At 42.2% G+C, this 23,598-nt stretch overlaps 1 protein-coding gene across 1 annotated transcript; it reads left to right on the forward strand.

Moving 5' to 3' along the window:
• Positions 1–292: 292 nt before the first annotated feature.
• On the forward strand, positions 293–21,671 carry EBPL (EBP like). Its single transcript, XM_028514848.1, is given in 6 exon segments — positions 293–358; positions 21,081–21,279; positions 21,282–21,328; positions 21,330–21,519; positions 21,522–21,583; positions 21,585–21,671. Coding segments are annotated over 6 exon segments (651 nt in total).
• Positions 21,672–23,598: the final 1,927 nt, after the last annotated feature.

Here is a 23,598-nt window from a genome sequence, read left to right on the forward strand (position 1 = left end):
AGCCTGGTCGAAGTGTAACTTCTTGGTGTTCCTGGGCCTGAGGTGGGGGCGAGACCATTCCTTGGCAGAGCTTAGCAGGTGCAGTTGGGCATACTTTGGAGGACACCCGGGCTGGGAAGATGAGCCTGTGGAAGGGGTGAGGGCAGGGTGTGGGGAGTACACTAAGGGGAAAGTGGAAAAAGATGTCCCGCATTATCTGAATATGAAATAGGCAATCCATTTATATTCCCTTAGCCAACAAATATGTATTTAGTACCAGCAATGTGCCAGTCAGTGTTCTAGGCATCCGACGATGAGAAAAACAGCTTTTGTGGAGTGTGAGTCTGACACGGTGCTTCACTCTGAGGCGTCCACCGAGGTGAGCAGGAGATGTTCCCTGACGTTGGAGAGCTCATGGCACACTGGGTGAGACTGTCCCTCCTCCTATTAGTTCTTCTATGCCCTTAACTTGACTGATTGATGTGCTCTAACCCCACTCCCATTATAAAATCAGTTCGTGCTTACTTCAGAAATTTTTTGACTGATAAACCCATGGTCTCCAGAGTTGAGGAATGAGGTCTAAAGACATGGATGAGTCCCGGGAGGAGGGATGAAGCAGGTGCCTGGGGCCTGTGGGCCCTCCTGTGCTTTCCCAGGTGCCTCCTGCATGGCCGGCCTGGGCGGGGCTTGCTGGCACTGAAGCAGAGGGCAGTGGAAGAGAGGTCTGGTCTGGTCGGGCCCCAGGCAGTCTCCGCAGCACGGCCACTTGTGCAGCCTCTGGAGTGGGCTTTCCCTTGGAGCCTCAGAGAAGAGCCAGTCCACGCCCTTGTCCCAGATGACTTACATCCTGGCTGTTACCTCTGACCACAGGTCTGTAAGTCCAGCCTGACACCCATTTCCTTCCCAGAGTGGAGTACAAGCCTCTCAGAGTTGTTTTCAAAGACACCCAGAACACACCCTGGGGGCAGTGTCCTGGGAAGAGTTTTCTGGGGTCTCCTCTCTCCATCCCTCCCTCCCAAGGTCCTCTCAGGACAGTGGCCCCACAGTCATGGTCTGGCCCACGCCTATCCTGCTCCAGCCCTGGTGCAGCCTGAGCATCTGCCTATTGGGAAGCATTCCACTTGAGAATCAGGCAAACCTGATTTTGAATGCTGGCTTTTCTACTGACTGCTGGGTGATTTGAGGCAGATTATCTGGCCTCTTTTGGAAGATAGGAATGGTAATGCTCAGCTCACAGACTTGCTGTGAGGGTTTGATGGGATGGTGCATGTGAAACCCTTTGTACAATATCAGGTGGCATAAACAGGCAATAATTGTTTCCATGTTGATGCTGCCACTGCTGCAGCACATAGATGTCCAGTAAATGTGATTCCCTCTCCCCACTCACTCCTTATGCCAGGTCACATGAGACCACCAGAGCTGGTCAAGGGCAGACCCCTGGGCCTTCCGAGCTCCGGCTGCTGTCACTCCCACACTTCGGGTCAGCAAGGCTGCTGCTGCCACCAGTACATCTGGCCCACTAGTAGGGCAGGAACATACCTGTGGAAACACCTTGACAAATCACCAGGTACCTACCTGGAAGTTTATTGGCTGGCTTAAGGAAAGGACCAGACAGAACAAGGCACTAAAAGGAAGTAGGACAGAAAGAAAGCAGGTTTCTGAGTAGGTCTGGATGCTTCAGAGATGTTCTCAGACCTCACCTGGGGGCCATCAGGTTTAGCACCTCAGTGTCTCCAGAGCCTGGTCCCTAGTACGAGTCTTTGATAGTTGCCCCCATAGCCCCCCAGAGCCCTCTTGCAGGTCTGCGAGGGTCCTGCCATGGTCCTGGTCCCACTGGACAAGGACTGCCTTCTCTTCCCTATACCAAGATTTCTGCCCTGGCTTCCAGTCCCCTGGGCTGACTGGCAGGTGTCCACTGGCAGCTGCATCACTTCTGGCTGTGCAGCCTCTGAGCCTTCTTTGGTTTATTTGTGGAAATTCCCACTTTGGATTCTTGATGGGTGTCAAAGTCTGCCACCCATGAGAAACACAAAAGTACCAGCCTCCCGCCTTCCAGCCTCCCTTCCTCTAGACGTGGCATTGGGCCTCGGCTCAGCAGATCGGACAGAATGCCCCAGACTCTGAATAAGGAGCTGGTGCAAAGAAACAGAGAGTGTGGAGAGTTCTTTCTGGGCTGGGCAGGACCATGGTGCAGCAGCAGCCAGTTTGCAGCAGGCCAGAGGCTCAGAACAGGGTTCTCCCGACTCACCGGCGGCAGCAGTGCTGTCCCCCAGGTCTAGCTTTGTGGAGTGATCGTGGCCACGCGTCTCCCTTAGCTTCCCTCATTCTTGCCTATGTTCCAAACCAAGTACTCCAAGTTTTCTCAAAATTTCCAGAAATATTTGAATAAATTGTTTTGTTTTTTCTTACACCTTCCAGAATAGGTTTCTGTGACTATCAGTTCAGGGCCTCAACATGCCCCTTCTCTCTCGTGGTGGTTTCTCCTGCGGTGGCCCCTGGAAGCTGCACCCCATCCCTGACCTGTTCCAGTTGGTCATGCTGACTGGTCTGACGTACACTTATTAGTCTTCATTAGGGCTGGTTCCATCCTTCAGGGCAGTCAGTCTTCTCTTTTTTCCTAAGCTACTCTTTGGGCTGTGTCTCCTGTGGCTCAGTCAATGCAGGGGACGTCTCTAGCACCTAAGAAAAATGGATAGCTGAGATCAGGAAATGACCATGTCATGCTCAGCTTGGTCAGCCAGCTCTGTTCACCCTTCTCTGAGGTGCTCTGGCAACTGCGCTCAGGTCTCCCTTGAGGACCTGAGTTCAAGAAAAAATGCTCTAGGTCCTGGCCTGGGAGCTCAGGTGGTTAGAAGTCATTCCGATGCACCAAGGTTGGGGGTTCAATCACCGTCAGGGCACATACAAGAATCAACCAGTGAATGCATAGATAAGCGGAACAACAAATTGGTGGGGGTTTTTTCTCTCTCTCTCCCTTCTTCTCTCTTTCTAAATCAATAAAAAATATGAAAAATAATTGGGGAATCTATTTATGAGATGTCCAACATATTTCAAACAATAAAGAAGCCAGTTCTCAATATTACACATTTATACAACCCCATTAAGAAACACACATGACTATTTGTATGTGAACATTCGGGAGGTGAGAAGTCGGTTGACTCGGAGTTCGCTTGGAGAGAGAAGTGTGCTGGCAGTCCACGCTGGCTACTGAAGTGGAAATCCTGAGGGACTGGCTGGAAGGAGCCCATGAGATAGAGATGGTTGCCCCTGGTCTGTGCTTCCCCTGAGTGGTAACGCATAGTGGGCCACAGAAGGGAAAATAGGAAATAAGAGAGGAGGCTCAAATCCCCCCCACCCCACCTCCAGCTGCCACCAAATGATGGCCAGTGAAAAATGTCTAGTAGCAGAAGATTGTAGAACTTTTAAATGTAGGACAGGCAATAAAGCTGACACTTTATGTTAAGTGTTTTAATAAACTATGGTATATGTACCATACCCTCTCATGTAATCATTATGACACACTGTGACATCAAAGATACAGTAAGTGACAAAAAGGCAGCTCAGCATGGTGAGGTACATTATCTAACAAGTAGTGGAACTGAGGTTGGAACCTGGGCCATCCAGCTATAGAACTGCAGCTACCAGGCTGTGGTGCCTCTAGGGGGAGCCCAACTTAATGAGACGTGCAAGCCCTGACCAAGACCCCCTAAAAGGAGGAGGAACACCCACCACAGAAGGGAAGGTGGGCTCTGTCCAATGACATTTGAATCCCAGTATCTTGCTTAAATGGATACAGACTTTAGGATAATGTTTTAGTACTACTTTTTACTGTAGAAAAACATACATGACACAAAATTTGCCATTTTAAGAATTTTAAAGTGGATGATACAGTGACATTATATTCACAATGTTGTACAACCATTATTACTATCTCCAACATTTCTCATCACGCCAAATAGAAACTATGTACCTGTTGAGTGATGCCCCATTACCACTGCTGACTCCAGCCCCTGTTAATCTCTAATCTACTTTTTGTCTCCATGAGTTTGCCTCTTCTACACAGTTCAGGTAAGTGTCTTTTTGTGTCTGGCTTCTTTCACTTAGCATGTTATGAAGTTTTATACATGTTTCAGAATTTCCTTCCTTTTAGCAGGGGTGTCCAGCCTTTTGGGGTCTCTGCGTCATATTGGAAGAAGAGTTGTCTTGGGTCATACATTAAATGCACTGCAACACATAGTCATAAAAAACTCTCATAATGTTTTAAGTACATTTACGATTTTGTGTTGGGCCACATTCATAGCCATCTTGAGCTGCATGTGGCCTGTGGGCTGCAGGTTGGACCCCCCGTTAATGGATGAATGATATTTCATTTTGTGTATGTACCATATCCTGTTTACCCATCATCTGTTCATGGGCACTTGGGTTGCTTCCACCTTTTGGCTACTATGAATAATGTTGCTATGGATATAGGTGTAGGAATATCTCCTCAGGTCCCTGCTTTCCATTTTTTCTGTGTGGATACTCAGAAGTGGGATTGCTGGATTGGACGGTGATTCTATGTTTAATTTTTTGAAAAATCACCATATTTTTTTTTACAGCTGTACTATTTTACATTCCCACCAACAGTACACAAGGCTTCATTTCTCCCCATCCTCTCCAACACTTGTTATTTTCTCTTTTTAAAATACTAGGCATTCTAACAGCATTACTTTCAAAACTAGAAATGAATGAACGAATAAGTAAATATTCACAAGAGTTTCTCCAAGATCCAGTCCACACCCCTGGCAAGACTGAAGCACTTGCACACAGGAGAACCGCATAGTGTGAATCCTCAGCGAATGCAAAGGAAGGGTGTCCTTCAGGACTCTGAGGCAGCCCACATCAGGGTCTCCCAACAGTTTCCCCAGAGCTCAGCACAATTTCAGGCCTGAAGCTTCTTGGATTACCTCTGGTTTCTCAGGTGACCTGGAGATAATTGACTTCTTGTGGACATGGGTTAGTGTCCCCAAGAGACTCTGAGCCAGCATGGGTGTGGGCCAGGCTGAAATGCTAACCATACCCCTACACCCATCCTCAAGGCTCAAGATCAGAGTCTTCTGAGAATATCAGAAGGTTCATTACCTCTGACATCTGTGGCGTATGAAATGGCCCTGATTAGGGAGAGGAGAGAGCACAACAGGGCAAAGGAAGGATCTGGGGCCCAAGCTCCTCTTGTACCCACAGGGCCTTGCTGCTCTGCTGTTGAGGGTTGGTCCAAGCTGGGTCAAAGGCAGCTCCTACACTGGGATGCTGTGTCCTCCAGATGTTATCATAGGATGCCCCGTGCTCCCAGGAGGTGGAGCTCAGGCAGTGGAATATTCTGGAGGGAAAAACAAGGGTGGGGTTATCTAAGTGCTTCTGTGTCTGAGAGCAGGAAGAGTGGGACCAAGGTCATCTCGCTGTGTGATGACAAGCAGGTAAGTATGGAGGAACACAATTAGAGACCCCAGAATTACCCATGTCAGAGGAGTGAGGATTTGAGCTGCTGGTTCTGAGGTAGTAGCTTGGTGATACAGTGACTAAAGAGCCAGGGCCCAGAAACACAAAAATCACAGGATATTGGTACTGGAAAGAACCATCTTGTCTCTCAGTTCAATTCTTTTGCCATCATCTCTAATAAATGATCATCACTCTACACTAACAGCCTCTTGAGTCCAGGCACCCCATTTGTTCATTCATCATTGCATTTACAGAGTGTGGTAGCCAGCCTCTGAGACGGCTCCAAGATTGATCCTCACCTTTAGCACTGACACCCTTGTGTGGTCCGTCTCACGCCAAAGAAGGATGACCTACGTGGTCCATAGGCTAGTGTGGAAGTCATGGCACGTGCCTTACGAGAATGGGTCATAAAGGGCATTTTGGCTTTCACTTTGCTTTCTCTTGGATCATTGATGCTGAGGAAAGACAAGCACTGTGTTGTGAGGACACTCAAGCAGCTCTGTGGAGGGGTCCACACAGGGAGAAACTGCAGCCCCTTCCCCACAGTCAGCACCAATTTGCCAGCCATGTGAGTGAGCCACCTTGGAGACAGATTCTCCAGCTTTGGTCAAGCTTTCAGATGACTGTCTCCCTGGTCAATATCCTGTTTGCAACCTCATGACAGGCCTGGAACCAGAACCATATAGCCAAGACACTGACCCACAGAAATTATGAGAGATCACTACATGTTGGGGTGGTTTGTTAAGCAGCAATAGCTAACTAATATGCAGCCTCTAACACAATGCCTGGCAAATGGTCACCACTCAATTGTTGAGTGAATGAATCTTCCCTAGTGTTGAACTCTTCCACTGACAGACAACTTACCATCTCTCCAAATAATTGATTCTACCTTTAGATGATTTTCTTAAACATTATTAAAATTAAACTGATTCTTTCTCAATAGAGCTTTGGCCTTATTTTTACTTCTCTTTTGAACCACAGTATAATTATAACTTCTTTTATATACATTCTGCTTAAATGAAACACCCAGGGACTCCCTGCATGGAACTCCAAACTCATAGACAAAATTGAGCCCAGGAGGTGTCATACTTGACAGCTGCCACAGATGTAGATTTTGGTGACAGATGCCACCAAAATCTAGGTGGTTTTGGAGAGGGTAGAGAGACCTTTTATACCTTGTTTATTCTTGTATCATCAGTACCTAGCATAGTGCCTAGAACTTCTTAGGTGCTCAATAAATATTTGTTTAAAAAAATGAACCTGACTTTTTTTTCTTGCTCAGTTGTACAGTAAATGTATGTTCATCCTTACCAGGCAATGGTGAATTGTTTTCCAAGGCGATTACATCACTTTTTCTTTATCTCTTTCAATAATAAGGACCTTCCTGGAACGGTTTTCTAATTTTCTTGTTTTTCTCTCTCATTTCTCTCACCTCTGCATGCTTTTCTTTCTGAAAGATGCCTTCACTCTCTATTCAGTATTTTTTTTTCTTCTGTGACATGTTTTTAGTTTGCAAGAGCTTTTAACAAATTCTGTGAACATTTTTTTATGGTATCCTGTTCTTATATCATCAGTGTTATGTGTTCTTTTTAACTCTCTGATGATATTAATAGTATTTTTAAGTGTTCTTCCTATAAAGTCGCAGTTTTCTTTGAGTTCCTTTTAAATGTGTTTGTTGGTTTTGGTTTCTGTCTTGCATGTTAGTATCTTTTCACTAATAACTGGTAACTTTATTTAGTTACCAGTTTGCTTGTTTGCTTAAATTGAAGGGTGTGGATTTTAAAGCCTATTTGGAGCTCCCAGTACATGAGTAGTAGTTGCTGACCATGAGTTTCACTGTTGGGTGATGCACCAGAATGTTTAGTTGGGGAATGCCCAACTAAAATGTAAAAATATTTAGGTCTTCCCTTTTCAGCCGGTCATGTTTCCCTAGGAAGTTTCTCCCACCCTCCTTCCTGGAGGGTAAAGGCCTAGATACCAGTGTTCTTGGGGCCAAGCAGAAAAAGTAGAATAGGGCCTGGACAGTGTGGCTCTGTGAATTGAGTGCCGGCCTGTGAACCAAAAGGTCACTGGTTTGATTCCCAGTCAGGGCACATGCCTAGGTTGCTGGCCAGGTCCCTGGTTGGAGGTGTGCGAGAGCCAACTGATCTATGTTTCTCTCTTTCTCCCTTCCCCTCTCTAAAAATAAATAGATAAAATCTTTAAAAAAAAAAAGCTGGGTGGGACTTAGAATTCAGAGGACAGACTCGGATTTAATTCCACAGTATCTAGTACAGTATAACTGTCCTCAACTAGCCTAACATTTTCCTTCCACAGATCTTTGGTCTTTCCCTTTTCAGAGAATAAACCTCCAGGCTTCTGCCAAGGTGAGAAAGAGTAGCTAAAGCTTTGCCTGCTTTTAAAATAGTTTCAACCAACCTTTCATAGTTTATAGCCCCTTCCTCATTCACCTCCACCTTCAGAGATGCCTGCCGCTTCCGGTCAGGGCTCTTGTGTATGGCTGCACAGGCTGTGCAGTGCACAATTCTGAGGGAATCTTTCTCACCCTGTAGACTTTATGGAATTGCACATTATTTACAACAAACTTCTGGCAGAGGGTTTTGAGAAAGGGGGAGCTAGTTCTAATTCACACACAGGTGTGAATGGGCTAGCACCAAATTTACTGCAGTTATTAGCCTTAGTTATTGCAAGTTCAGTGCAATAAATCAGATTGGAGCTCATCTTTCCCCACTGCCGACTTACAATTAGCTTTCTCAGGCCTACTAAATTAATTGCGACTTGTCTCTCTGCTTCCTAGTTTCCAAAATTTACCTGTGGTCTTTCTTCCATTTTTCTTGTCTCTACATATCTATATCTCTTTGAAAAAGATCTCTTCACTATAGTTTGAGAGAGGTTTGAGAAAAAAGTGAAATTAGATATATGTACTCAATTTCTCATGTGTACCTGGAAACCCACAAGAATAGAATGGACTGAAGCCTTTGTGGTGCATTCACTCCTCTAGGCAGGGGTGTCAAACTCATTTTCACTGGGGGCCACATCAGCCTTGTGGTTGCCTTCAAAGGGCCAAAATAATTTTAGGACTGCATAAATGTAACTACTCCTTAACTGTTAAGGAGTTGAAATTACATTCGGCCCTTTGAAGGCAACCACAAGGCTGATGTGGTCCCTAGGTGAAAATGAGTTTGACAACCCTGCAGAGCCTAAGCCACTGGTGCTGACACACCTAGGGGGTCTTCAGTGTTATTATAAGGGGTTGTGACTAGTAATGAACCTGTGTAGAAAATATTCTTTCATTTAAAAATTCATGTTAAGTAAATAATCATGGAATGCATGAATTTAGTGATAAAGATGTTCATTGCAGTGCTGTTGTAATTTTAAAAATGAAAAGCAAGCCAATATTCCCTGATTAGGCAGAGTGTCATCCTGATGCACCAAGGTTGTGGGTTTGATCCCCGATTAGGGTGCATTAAAGAATCAACCAATGAATGCATAAATAAGTGGAACAAAACTGATGTTTCTCTCTCTCTCCCCCACTCTCCCTTCCTTTCTCTAATATCAATTAAAAAAGGAAACACACAAAACAATGTACAATGACAGGAGATTATTAAGTTATGGTATGTCCACACTAGCTGGTGTGGCTCAGTGGACTGAGTGCCGGACTGTGAACTAAAGGGTTGACTGTTCATTTCCCAAGTCAGGGCACATGCCTGGGTTGTGTGTGGGCCAGGTCTTCAGTAAGGGGCTCATGAGAGGCAACCACACATTGATGTTTCTCTCCCTCTCTTTCTTCCTCCCTTCCCGTCTCTAAAAATAAATAAATAAATAGGATCTTAAAAAATTAAGAAATAAGTACAATCAACAGAAAATAAAATAAATTATGATATGTCCATATTAATATCCATTAAAAATAATCTTGTAAATAAACATTTATTGACATAGATGTATACATATATGATGTACTCTTTGAATGATAAATCAGGTTACTGCACAAATAGCTTGATCACAATAAAAATAAATTTGTAAACAAATTATGTGAAGTTGTATAGATATATGCCTAGACAAAAATAATGTGAAAGAATATACAAATGCTGGTGGTGAAAAAATTATAATCATATCTATTTTTTGCTTATCTACATTTTATACTTTTTGTGCATTGTACTCTTTTAAATATTAAGAAAATATAAAGATATTTATCCATGTTAGTTAATATTTTAACAGACAGGACTTCCTACTCAGAAATATTAAGCACTCTTAATTCTATCCACAGGTCTTGTCAGGTCACCAGAAGCTGAGATATTTGGGCTACTTTGCCTTGATCTTAAGCAAAATTGCCATCCCTCAAAGACCTTTAACACAATTTAAAGGCCCTTGTACATAAAGTTTCACAGAGATACTTATTTTGCAATTCAATGTTTGGAAAAACTTTATTTTCCCTGTGAGTTTGGTGTACTTTTTCTTTCCAATTATGACAATTATATAACACTGAATTTACCTCTTCATGGGCTTCCAGGAAACCCAAAGCCAATGGGAAAGTCAATTATTACAAGTTTGTCTTCTCTTATTGCCTCTGTGATTTGTCCTTCAGGTCTTGTGCTTTGTCAGGTCATGATTTTCTGCTATTCCTTTCATTTTTGCTGGTCCTGAGGGTCTCTCCCTCTCTCATCATCATCATCATTTCAGTTTTCACTGACGGTAGCCTCAAATCTTTAACGATGAAGGATAGTACATGTAAACAAAATCCAAACAAATAAGCAATGAAAATCCTTATCTTTGTTGGCACAACATCAGTTTGTTGACTCAGAATGCGCTCAGTACATTTCATGGTATTAGAGTCCACGTCACTGGCCCCACCTAGCTGTTGCACCACCGGCAGATGTTTCTGACACAAACACCTAGCTGTGGGGCATTTCTCAGACACAGTGGATCATGGTCTGTGGAGAGTAAACAAGCCACAGTGACAAAGTTAAACACCTAAGGACGTGGTGTTCTGGCCATAGCTTGAGTTGGTTCTACTTTTAAAGGTGACAGGAGAGGAGAACTCAGGATGTCACATTTAAGTGTGGGATGGGACCAGGAGGGAGAGAGGTGGACTCCATTCCCCATGATGACTTGGCAGCTGTTCCTGGTTTTGGCTGTCCTTCCCTGTCTAGCCCCATGCTACTACTGTTCCTGTGCCCAGATGGACCCTGGCTTCCCTGCGTTTCAACAGTCCCTTCTCCCAAATCATAAACCCTTTGGGGTGAGGGAAATAGGACCTGGCTTTCTGCCGAGCACTGTGGGTCCCTGGCTTCTCCCAGTAAGGAGTATAGAGGCTCTGCTTGGTTCTGATCCCAGGAGCAGGGTTGTCCTACCAGACAAACTCAGGACTAGCCCAGGGCAAGACCCTGAGCAAGTTACTGAACATCTCTGAGCCCCAGTTTCTCTGTTAGTAAAATGAGGATAACTACTTTGCAGTATTAACTAGAACATCAGAGGCAATAAAGATAAATACCGGGAACATGGTTGGTGCCCAATAGAGAGGTTATTGTTTTCAAGTCTCTTTAAATCCTATTGGGTCAGAGAGATTTGCAGGTATGCACAGGTACCTTCCCAGGCTGCCTTCTACCACCACACTCTAGCTATTCTGTGCCCCTCAGCGTTTCCCCAAAGTGCTATGGATGCATAGCTTCCTATCTCCACATCTTTCCACAGCCCATGCATATTGCTTCTTCCCTTTGTTACCTAGAGAACTCTTCTTTTGCTATATAGCACTTGGAATATCCCTGACTCACAATGTAATCTTGTTGGGCATTAAGTGTTGCTGAGTTCATCTCCAAGACCTGGTGGGGTGTCTGGTACACAGTAAGTGGCCCCACCCTTCCAGAGCCCATTCACGTTGGTTTCAGCGTCAACTACTGCCTTCATCAAGGCTTAGGTGGTTCTGATGCAATGCTAACTTTTCTTTTAAACCTACCACACCTTACATCTGTCGTTCCTGCTCCTAGCCCAAAACATAATGCTCTCTGCCAAGGTGAAATCTCCTAATCAATTTCCTGCATTGTTTTTTGATTATTTTCCCTACCTAACACCTCAAAATTCTGTTTCTTCCCAATTTTCCCACTGCTCTCTAGAACAAATGCCTCTGTGTGTTCTGCCTTGCCTAGAGCACTTCTTCCACTCCCTGGACCTCACTGGAAGCCGGCCCTTGCTGGAACCTGGTGGTCCTCACCAGATCCCAGCCCTCACTGGAACCCAACCCTCACTGGAATCCGGCCCTGGCTCAGGATGCCTGCTCCCTGGTTTCTCCTGCAGCCCTCCTTCATGGTGCTGACTATTCTGAGGCAGGTTGCTCATCCAGACTACCTAATTTATAAAGTCTGGCTAACTCATTAAAGCTCCTCCCACAGTTTCCACTAGTCAATACCTCTTAGGAATCTAAGAGCCAAGGTAAGGTAACTGCAGAAGGTGAGGGGAGGAGGGAAATCTGGGAGACGAGCCTGTGTGTTCCAAGGTCCAGCACCCACTTCCTATATGCAGAGTCTCAATGCTGGCAGATCAGGTTCATTTACTAAGAAAGATGTCGGCTTCTTAAAATGCAACAAACAGCATTTCAGATTTTTGGTAAGACTTTTGGAGTTTATTTCCAAAGGGAAATGACACCTCTTTACAGAGAAGAGATCTGGTAGTCACCACCTATAAAGAGATGAAATTTAGGATCACTAGTGGGGGACAACTGGATATTGTACATCTCCTAATGTGATGTAATAGGAAGTTCCTGCTTCACCTTTACTTTTGCCAGAAATACTTTAAACATAACCTGAACATAACTGAGCCTTTAGACTGAGATTCCAGTTTATGGGAAATACAAAATACAAGAGAAAAAAGGTAAATGACGTTACCAAGACAGAGTCAGATGGATTATGGGACATTGTATAAGACAACTCATTTGGTCTTTTAAAAAGGTTAACACCTTTTTAAAAAAATGTAAGAGCATTTCAGTAGAGTTGAAAGAGTACTTAACAAACTAGGGCAATACACAGACCTTTACTGGATCTTACAGAAAAAAAATGAAACAATAATGAAAAAGTTTTTAAAGGATAAATGGAGAAATTTGGGCATGGACTGTATATATAATTATGTTATTAAATTATTGTTGACTTTCCTAGGTATGATAAGAATATTGTAGTTCTGCACAAGAGTGTCCTTATTTATTAGGATATAAAACTGAAATTATTTAGAGAAAAAGTGCATGCTATCTACAACTTCCAAATATATAAAACACATTTACAGAGACAGAGGAAGCAAACATGGCAACATACTAGCAATTACTGAACCTAGATGGTAAGCACCAGGGTGATCATGGCACTGGTGTTTCAGCTTTTTGTGTGTTTAAAATTTTTCAGAGTAAATTAGAAGAAAAAAAGAAGCTGGTGTGAAGCCTTGAGTCCATGGGTGACGTTAGGGTGGACCACCTTGACCACAAAGAACCCCTAAATGTGTTTCTTTAGGTCTGCTTTCTCGGGTTAGTCAGATTTCTCAGGGAGAATGCTCTAGTCACTTTCCTGAAGAGTAAAGTCTAACTGGCCAACATTTTGGCCAAAGGGAAAAATGGTGTGTGGAGAGAGGAGTCTTCTAACTTAATAAGTAAGGTTTTACTTAAATCCTCCTTTCCTGAGCACAAGAACCACAGCCCTCAGCAATACCTTGTTTACCTAAGCCCAGAGACCCATTTTTTCTTTGTTAGCCTCTCCAGAGTATAAATTTCCATTTTTCTACTGCTTTGGGGGAAGGACAGTAATCTGGATGAGAGGAGCTGGAGGGGCCATCTGCTTCTCAAACCAATGCCCAAACAATGGACATATTTTTAGCCTCACTGTCAACCACATTTCCAGAAGAATCTGTTGCTGCTGATGTCTGGGCTTTTGGAGAGTTCAGGGAGTTCAGTAGTACAAATTAGAGGGTTTATTGGCTGTCTCCATTGTTGCTTCAAAATACATCTTCTTGGGTGTGTCCAGTTGCTCCTACAGAAATCTTTCCAGCTTCCAAAATGTCTTTTGTCTCCTATTCTAGTCTCTTTGCAGGTTTATATTTTTAAAAATAAACTGTAACTTAATGTCATTTTATTGGGATTTCAGAAAAAAGCAGAGGCTAATACATGCAATCAATCCATCATCCTTTACTAGAAGCCCATCTATTGTTCTTTAGTCTTTTCCTCTCTTTACTAGTTAGCAAGTTATTCATTCTTTGTATTCTTTTAATGGGTTGTCCTTAAAATTTTTAATATTCTTGCTTGGCTTAGCAAAGTCTAAAGATAACCAATATTCCCATCTTCTTCCTGAATAATGCAAATTCTGCAGAATGCTTTAACTTTAACCTCTCCTTTCCTATTTTCCAAGCTACTTTGGTTTAATTCCAAATTAAATGGAATATGAATTCCTTATTGTTTATAACACTTCCTCCAAAGCAGTCTCTTCATCAATACATATTTATTGAGGCCCCTTACCATGTGACAAGCATTGGAAATATAGCAGTGAATAAGACAGACTACATGAAATATAAAAACATTTTATGTTAGGTTGACCTATATGAAATTGCCAACGTTTAAACAAGTTTTAGTTATGAAAGCCAATCTCATATGGTTTAAATATGTCATTTAAATATGTATAGACATATTTACATAAATATAGAATTACTAATGCATTTTCAATTCACCTAAACATTTACTAATTTTATTGTTTGCTGCTTCCAAGTCTATTTATATTCCACTCCTTTCTAGGTTCTGTTTCCTTTTCAGACCCTTAGCAGTTTTTTCAGTGAGGATCTGTGAATGATACACTCTCTCAGTCTTTCCTTAAAATTAGCTTGTTACTATTGAATAATAGTTTACCTGAATATAATTATTGGCTTGCCATTAATTTACCTTCAGCTTTTGGAGATGATATATTGCTGGTAAGTCAGCTGTTGGTCTAATTATTTTCATTTGTAGATGATTAGCCTTTTCAGTTAAGACAGTCTGTCTTGGATGTTCTGCAGATTCATAATGACGTGTCTCCATTTGGATTTCTTTTAATGTAGCCTACTCAACACTCAGGATGCTTCCTGCAACTGAGGGTTCAGATCATATCTTTTTTCAATTTTCAAAATTTCTCAGGCATCATCTTTTGAATATTGCTGTTCCAACATCTCTCTATTCTTTGTTGAAATCCTAGTAGACATATATTAGACCTTCCCATTCTGTCTTCCATGTCTCTTACCTTTCATTTTATATTTGTCTTCTCTTTATTTCTATGATTCTTTCTGGGTGATTTTTCTAAGATAGACCTTCTAGTTTACTAATTCTCTCACCAACTATAGCTAAATGAGTTTTTATTTTATTTTACTTACTATACTTTTCACTACTAGATTTTGATTTAATTATCTTTTGGACAACTAATGTAAATAATCTTTTAAAATAAACAAAAATCATTACACAGGTAACTACTTAACTAGCTTCACTATTTTGATGCTCTGTTAAACATAAATATCTTTTTGAAATATATTTGAGATATAATATGTTTCTTAATAGGAAAATGGAGACAACTGTAACTGAACAACAATAAAAAAAAGAAAAAGAAAAAGTGGATTTCAATTAAGGCCTGTTGACAGAAGTATAAACCATCTAGACAAATTTCCCGCCAAGATGGAGGCATAGGTAGACACACTGTGCCTCCTCGCACAATCAAAAGAAGGACAACAATAATTTAAAACCAAAAAACAACCAGAACTGACAGAAAATTGAACTGTATGGAAGTCTGACAACCAACGAGTTAAAGAAGAAACATCCATCCAGACTGGTAGGAGGGGCAGAGATGGGCAGCCGGGGCAGAGAAGACTCATGGCAAAGTGGTGGTGGAAGACCAGCATGGGCAGGGTGGTGGCTAGTGGACCCAGTGAGGCAGTGAATTGTGGAGCCTGCAGTCCCACATTCAAGTGCAGATAAACTGGGAGGAACAACTGGGAAGCGAGACAGACCTCATAACCCAGGGTCCCAGCTCAGGGAAATAAAGTCTCAAATCACTGATTGAAAACACCTGTGGGGGTTGAGGCAGCAGTGGGAGAAACTCCCAGCCTTACAGGAGAGTTCACTGGAGAGACCCACAGGATCCTAGAATTACACAAACCCACCCACCTGGGGAATCAGCACCAGAAGGGCCCACTTTGCTTGTGGGTAGTGGGGTAAGTGACTGATCTGGCAGAGAGTGGAGCAAGCACCATTGTTCCCTCTGGGACCCCTTCCCCACATACAGCGTCACAAAGCAGTGATGTAGGTTGCCCCACCCTAATGAACACCTAAGGCTCTGCCCCTTATACATACCAGGTGCTCCAAGACCAAAAAAAAAAAAAAAAAAAGCCCAAATGAAAGAACAGATCAAAGCTCCACAAAAAATACACCTTAGCGACGAAGAGAAAGCCAACCTATCAGATGCACAGTTCAAAACACTGGTAATCAGGATGCTCACAGAATTGGTTGAATTTGATCACAAAATAGAGGAAAAATGGAAGTATTGCTAAGTGAAATAAAGGAAAATGTACAGGGAACCAACAGGAAAGGGAAGGAAACCAGGATTAAAATCAATGATCTGGAACAGAAGGAAGAAATAAACATTCAACCAGAACAGAATGAAGGAACAAGAATTCTAAAAAAGAGGACAGGCTTAGGAACCTGCAGGACAACTTTAAATGTTCCAACATCTGAATTATAGGAGTACCAGAAGGAGAAGAGGAAGAGCAATAAGTGGAAAAGTTATTTGAACAAATAATGAAGGAACACTTCCCCAATCTGGCAAAGGAAATAGGCTTCCAGGAAGCAGGAAGCTCAGAGAGTCCCAAAGAAGTTGGACCCAAGGAGGAACACACCAAGGCACATCGTAATTACATTACCCAAGATTAAAAATAAGGATGAATCCTAGAAGCAGCAAGAGAAAAGAAGACAGTTACCTCCAAAGGAGTTCCCATAAGACTGTCAACTGATTTCTCAAAAGAGACCTTACAGGCAAGAAGGGGCTGGAAAGAAGTATTCCAAGTCATGAAAGGCAAGGACCTACATCCAAGATTGCTCTACCCTGCAAAGCTATCATTTAGAATGCAAGGGAAGATAAAGTGCTTCCCTGATAGGGTCTAGTTAAAGGAGTTCATCATCACCAAGCTCTTATTATATGAAATGTTAAAGGGGCTTACCTAAGAAAAAGAAGATAAAAAATATGAACAGTAAAATGACAGCAAACTCAGTTATTAACAACCACATCTAAAACAAAAACAAAAACAAACTAAGCAAACAACTAGAACAGGAACAGAACCATAGAAATGGAGATCACATGGAGGGTTAGCAACAGAGGAGTGGGAGGAGGAGAAAGGGGGAAAAGGTACAGAGAATAAGTAGCATAGATGATAGGCAGAAAATAGACAGGGGGAGGGCAAGAATAGTATAGGAAATGTAGAAGCCAAAGAACTTATATGTATGACACATGGACATGAGCTAAAGGGGGGGAATGTGGGTGGGAGGGGGTGTGCAGGGCGGAGGGGAATAAAGGAGAGGGGGAATAGGACAACTGTAATAGCATAATCAATAAAATATATTTAAAAAAGAAGTATAAACCATCTAGAACAGGTCTGTAGTAACCAGTGACTACATTCTACCATTGTTGCTGATGTGTCCTGAGAGGGAAGCTGGAAACTGCTGTCACACTGAGGGAAGACTGCTGCATCACCATCTACACTAGAGTTATTGGCATGTTAGCCTGAAGGAGAACAATTTGCAAGAAATTGTACTTACTATTTAGAATGAGGAGTCACTAATGTTCCTTTAAAGAATATTCACAACAAGAGAAAGACTGCCTATGAGCCCTTCTCATTTGGTGCATATTGAGTTCTTATTTGAGATCTGTGCACTTGTTTAGGTGTTTAAAGCAAAACTACTGCTACCCTTTCATTAGAGAGTAAGATACCTTTTAATCTTTACAAGTACACATTTTAAAATTCTTTTTACTCTACATCCAGGTTATGTTAGCAATTCTTGGATTTAAAAAAAAAGAGTCTAAATGGGTAACTTTCTTTCAAACATGCAGTTGTCTGTGAATACCATGATACTAAGCAACAGAGAAATAGTGAAGAAAAGGGAAGCGCCAATAAATTCATGTGGAAATAATCTGGTTCAGAATACTTCACAGGTGCTGTTGGCCCTTAGTATTGCATCACATCTGGAAGTACAAAATTCAGGTTGTCCCTCTATTTGGTGATTCTAAGTTTTATTTTATTTGTTTTAAAGATTGTATTTATTTATATTTAGAGAGAGGAAGGCAGGGAGAGAACCATCTATTGGTTGCCTCTTGCACTCCCCCAACCAGGGACCTGGCCCTCAACCCAGGCATGTGCCCTGACTGGAAATTGAACCAGTGACCCCTCAGTTCACAGGCCAGCACTCAATCCACTGAGCCACACCAGCCAGGGCTAAGTTTTATTTATTTTTTATTCTTGCCTGAGGACATTGTTTTCACTGCTTTTAGAGAGAGAGGAAGGGAGAGAAACATTGATATGAGAGAAACATGGATTGGTTGCCTTCTGTACATGCCCAGACCTTTGTGCCTGGATTGAGGATCACCTGTACCCAGACGGGGATCAAACCGGCAACTGAGGTATGTGCCCTGACCGGGATTCAAATCTGCAACCCTTCAGTTACTGGAAGATGCTCCAACCAATTGAACCACACCAGCCAGGGATGGTCATGCTAAGTGTGATTATTTTAACAAATGATCCACCAGGTTTCTCCATGTTTTTAATTCTTGTACAGTTTAGTAACTGGTAAGTATTCTGGAGGTGATAGTTTGAGGCATTCTTTCCCAATAATTATTCATCTACTGGTTTTAGCATTCATTTATGATCCTACGTGAATCAAATATGACCTGAGGATTGCAAAATAGTGATTTAAAAAATATCATTCCATCTACATGTATATTTCTTCTGCAAGTACAAACCTTTAGGGGTTTTGCTTTCCAGTCCAAATACTTGAATCAAAAATGTTTATCCTGAATCTAATGATGACAAAACGGTCAAATCCAGAACATTTTACAAGATGTTTCCCCTGGACTCTTCAAAAAAAGTCAGTGTCAAGGTTGGCGAGTACTGTTCTAACTGAAAAGAGAAACAGAGGCATAGCAACCTGATGAAAAATATTGGATACTTAATTTAAAAAGAAAAAAACATCTATAAAAGGCATTTTGGGAAAACTGGGGCAATTTGAATATGTAGTACATATTAGATAATATTAAAGAATTATCTTGATCTTCATAGGTGTGATAACGCCATTGTGTTTATGTAGAAGTGTCCTTATTCTTAGGAGATAAATGTTGGAGTATTTAGGATGAAATGTCATGCTGCATACAGTTATTTCAAATGGTGCCACACACAACACACGTGACATATACACATATACAAATACTGCCAACCAACTCAAACATTTAAAAAACTAAAACTAGAATGTAGAGTGGGCTTCTGGTCAAGATGGTGGCATAGGTAAATGAGGTATTTGCATCCTCCCACAAACAAATAAAAAATACAACTAAATTAAAGAACCACTATCATTCATAACTGCCTGAAATATGGCTGAAGGAAGTCCTACAACTAAGGATATACAGAAGAAGCCACACTGACACTGTTAGGAGGGGCAGAGATGTGGACAGGCTGGTCCCACATCCACGTGTGGCAGATAAAAATCAGGAGGAATATCTTAACTACAGAGGTTCCCTCTGAGGAACAAGGGGCACCAATCCCATATCAGGCCACCCAGCCCAGGGTTCCAGGACTGGGAAGAGAAGTCTCCATAACTTCTGGCTGTAAAAACCAGCAGGGATTGTGGTTGAGGGAGACAGAGGGCTTCTGGAGACCCAGGCAATTTCTCTTAAAGGGCCTGTGCACAGACTTACTCAGGCTCACTCCCTATGAGTTCCAGTGATGGGCCAACAGCTCAAAAGTTTCAGGGACATACAGGGAGAAACTGAGGTGTCTGGCATCAGGGTGAGAGATGGAGGGGCAGCTTTCTGCCAGACAAAAGTGTAGGTAGAGGCCATTGTTACTTTTCTGAACCCTCCACCCACAGAGCCACAGAGCCAGCAGGTAGAAGCCATATCTGAGTCTCCATCAACCTGGCTTACACTGTTCTCCAGCCCTGGTGACTCCCTGAAACCCTGCCCCATCCAACTTGTGAGTCCACCCAAGCTATTTCCAGTGTCTTTCCATAAGAATGGCCTATTTTGGCTCATGATTCAGACTTTCCTAAAATCTTTCAAACAAGCAGCATCTAACCTCAGCATGCCCCATGCCTTTTGCTAAGTGGCCCCAGACCTAATACTAGCAGCAGCCAGCCTTGGTACTCAGCTTGGCCTCTCCTGGGCACTTCCAAGCCCAGCACAAGTAGCAGCCATCTGCAGATCACTCTGTATCTCTGGCTGGGTAGCCCCAAGGAGAACACAAGTAGTGGCTGACCTTGGCCTGCACCTCCCAGAAGGCCCCAGAGTTAGCACATCCAGTGGACAGCTTTACCTCACATCTAAGCACCACCCAAACACCTCTATAAGCAACACATTCAAGGGGAAGACTCAGCTGCACCAGAGCCCCACTGAAGTAAGTCCTGCTCCATGGGGTGGGCCCCTGAACAGCTGATGCTCCACCATGGATGTAGCCAGTCCTTGCAGCTGATAGCCCTTAGGGTAAATCCACCCACTCATGTGCCAACAACAATCTAGGCTCAACTACAATAGGAGGGTATACACGGTCCACGGTGGTGGGGGGTGCAGCGCACCTGGAATGTCCAGCTCGGGTGAATGGAGAGACTGTGTTACTGAACCCTACAGGACACCTACCATATTAAATCACTCTGCCAAGCCTGGGAGATGTAGTAGCTCTGCCTAGTACATAGAAATAAATACAGGGAGGCTTTCAAAATGAGGAGATGAAGAAATAAGTCCTAAATGAAAGAACAGAACAAATCTCTAGAAAACGAACTAAACAAAATGGAGACAAACAACGTACTAGATGCAGAGTTTAAAACAGTGATTATAAGGATGTTTAATGAACTTAGGAGAGATAGGTGTACTTAGAGAGAACATCAGCAGCATAAAAAATGGACATGGAAGTGTCGCAGGTTCGATTCCCAGTCAGGGTACATGCCTGTGTTGTAGGCCATGACCCCCAGCAACTGCACACTGATGTTTCTCTCCCTCTCTCTCCCTCTCTCTCTCTCTCTCTCTCTCCACCTCCCTTCCCTCTCTAAAAATAAATAAATAAAATCTTTTAAAAAATGGACATGGAAACCATAAAAAAGAACAAGTCAGAAATGAAGGATACACTAACTGAAATGAAAAATAACTTACAGGGAATCAATAGTAGAGTAGAAGAAGCTCAGAATCAAAACAGCAACTTAGAATACAAGAAAGCAAAAAAAAATACTCAATCAGAACAGCAAAAGAAGAAAGAATTAAAAAAATGAGAATAGTGTAAGGAGCCTCTGGAACAATGTCAAATGTATGAACATTCACATCATGGTGGTGCCGGAAGAAGAGGAAGAGCAAGAAATTAAAAACCTATCTTTTAAAAAATGATGATGGAGGCAGTATGAGCCTCTGGCATCAGGAAAAGGAAGCATAGGTGCAAGGTTGGAGCTTCAGGCCACAGCAGGTGGCTCCCTGCTGCTGTGCACTGCTCAGCTGGGTGTGGGCTGTGGGCTGGTTCTGCGCCAGGGACAGGGATGGGCAGCAGCAGACTGCAGGTTGCTCACCTGGCTCTGCTATGATGCCTTGGTGCACTTCACACTGGGAAAGAATATGGCAAATCTGATGCAAGATGCCTTAATTCTGACCCAATCAATCATTGTGTCTTTGGAAATTACAACTGTTATCCTGGATGGGTCTCTGGTATTGGTCCTCATTCACACCATAGTCAAAGAGAAATGTTACTGGCATTTTATACAGATTATTCTCTCTGTATGTGAATTGTATGGTGGGTGGATGACCTCCTTCCTGGACTGGCTTATGTGAAGCCCTGACTTCAACACCAAAATTGGCTTTACTTTTGGGTCTATTTGGTATTTTTCAATAGTACGTGAGTTCTGATCCCATGGGGCTGTTAGTGTGCAGTTAAGGGTAGAACTCAAGAAAATGTATCACAAAGGAACCAACTTAAGGAAAAAGCTCCAGCTTTGGTAAAAAATTTTTCAAAATCATGAACATTATTTTCTTGCTTTATGAGCCAAAATGGATCAAACCTTTTTGTTTGGAATATACATTCCAGTCTATACTTTCTTTTATATTGTTATTGCTAAACAAACTACTTCAAATTGATGGTAAGGTGGCAAGTTTGGTTTTTTTAAATTTATTTTTCTAATTAAATGGCAATATAGGGAACAGAGAATACATTTTAACTTATAACAATCATATAGCTAATTATAAATTTTTATGGCTAAGATTAATTGTTCTGCAGCAAATGATCACAATTAACTAATTAAAATAAAAAAAATAATGACAGAAAACTTCCCTAGCCTGGTAAAGAAAATAGACATGTGACTCCAGGAAGTGCAGAGAATCCCAAACAAGATGAACAAGAAAAGGCCCACACCAAGACACAGCACAATTAAAATGCCAAAGGTTAAAATAAAGACAAAGTGAATCTTAAAAGCAACACGAGAAAAGTAGCTGGGGCTTCCATAAGACTGTCAGCTGATTTCTCAACAGAAACTTTGCAGGCAAGAAGGGATTGGCAAGAAATATTCCAAATGATGAAAAGCAGGGGCCTACAAATAAGATTGCTTTACCCAGCAAAACTATCATTTAGAATTGAAAGACATATTAAGAGCTTCCAAGACAAGAAAAGAAATTCAAGGAATTTATCACCACCAGACCAGGATTACATAAAATGTTAAAGGGTCTTTTTTAAGATGAAGATAAAAAAATATAAACAATAAAGTGGCAAGAAATACATATCTATCAACAATTGAATCTAAAAAGGAAAATAAATGAACAAACAGAACAGAAACAGACTCATAGATACAGAGAACATTTTGACATTTGCCAGATGGAAGGAGAGTTGGGATGAGTGAAAAAGCTGAAGGATTAAGAAGTACAAATTGGTAGCTACAGAACAGTCATGATGATGTAAAGTACAGCATAGAGAATATAGTCAATAATATTCTAATAACTATGTATGGTCTCAGATGAGTATGAGATTTATTGGGATGATCACTTACTAAGTTATATAATGTCTAATCACTGGGGGGGTACCCTTGAAACTAATACAATATTGTATGTCAACTAATTGAAAATAAAAATTGATTTAAAAACAAAGAACTCTAAAACTGTAAGATGTCATCAGCTAGGGAAGCATGAGTGTGTATTGCATCTACCTATTATATTAATCCTGATTCTGTCAGAAAAACAGAAGCTGCTCTATGAACTTCAAGTATAAAAGGCTTCCAAAGAAAATTAAAGGGTTTCTAAAAAAAAAACTGTTGGAAGGGCTGGAGGAGTGGCATCTCAGCTTGTACTTGAAGGAGTCATTCTCAAAAGCTCACCTGTAAGTGGCTACAAATGGGAAGCTCACATAATGATTGTAGCCCTGTGGCCCTAGCCTAATTGTAAAGAAGACGGATTAATATGGAATCAGTCTGTGTCCAGAGCAGAGTAGGGTGAAGGCAGTTGAGGGCATTCAGAGTAATATTGGAGATGTGCAGAACAGCTTACTATTGCTCCCCCCATATCCTCTCTCTTCTTCCGGAGTAACGTAGCTCTTTTCAAGCTGGGAATATAGTCATCCAGAACAAAGACTACATTTTCCAGCCTCCTTTCCAGCTAAGTGCAGCCATATGACTACGTTCTGGACAATGGGGTGTCAATAAAAGTGTTAAGAGAAATTTCTGGGGTATGCTGTTAAAGGGAGTAAATATGCCCTCTTTTCCTTCTTCCTGAGAGACAGGAGTTGATGGCTGGAGCTGGAACAGCTGAAACTTGGACATGAGACTCTTGTTATAGACAATAGTGAAATAAGACAGAAGGAGCCCTGGCTGGCTCGTGTTTACATGAGAAATACAATTCTATTCTGTTTAGGCTATTCGGTCCCACCTCCTGCCCCCTTTCTCGT

Source organism: Phyllostomus discolor, chromosome 6 (genome assembly GCF_004126475.2).
Source record: "Phyllostomus discolor isolate MPI-MPIP mPhyDis1 chromosome 6, mPhyDis1.pri.v3, whole genome shotgun sequence".
NCBI lineage: Eukaryota > Metazoa > Chordata > Mammalia > Chiroptera > Phyllostomidae > Phyllostomus > Phyllostomus discolor.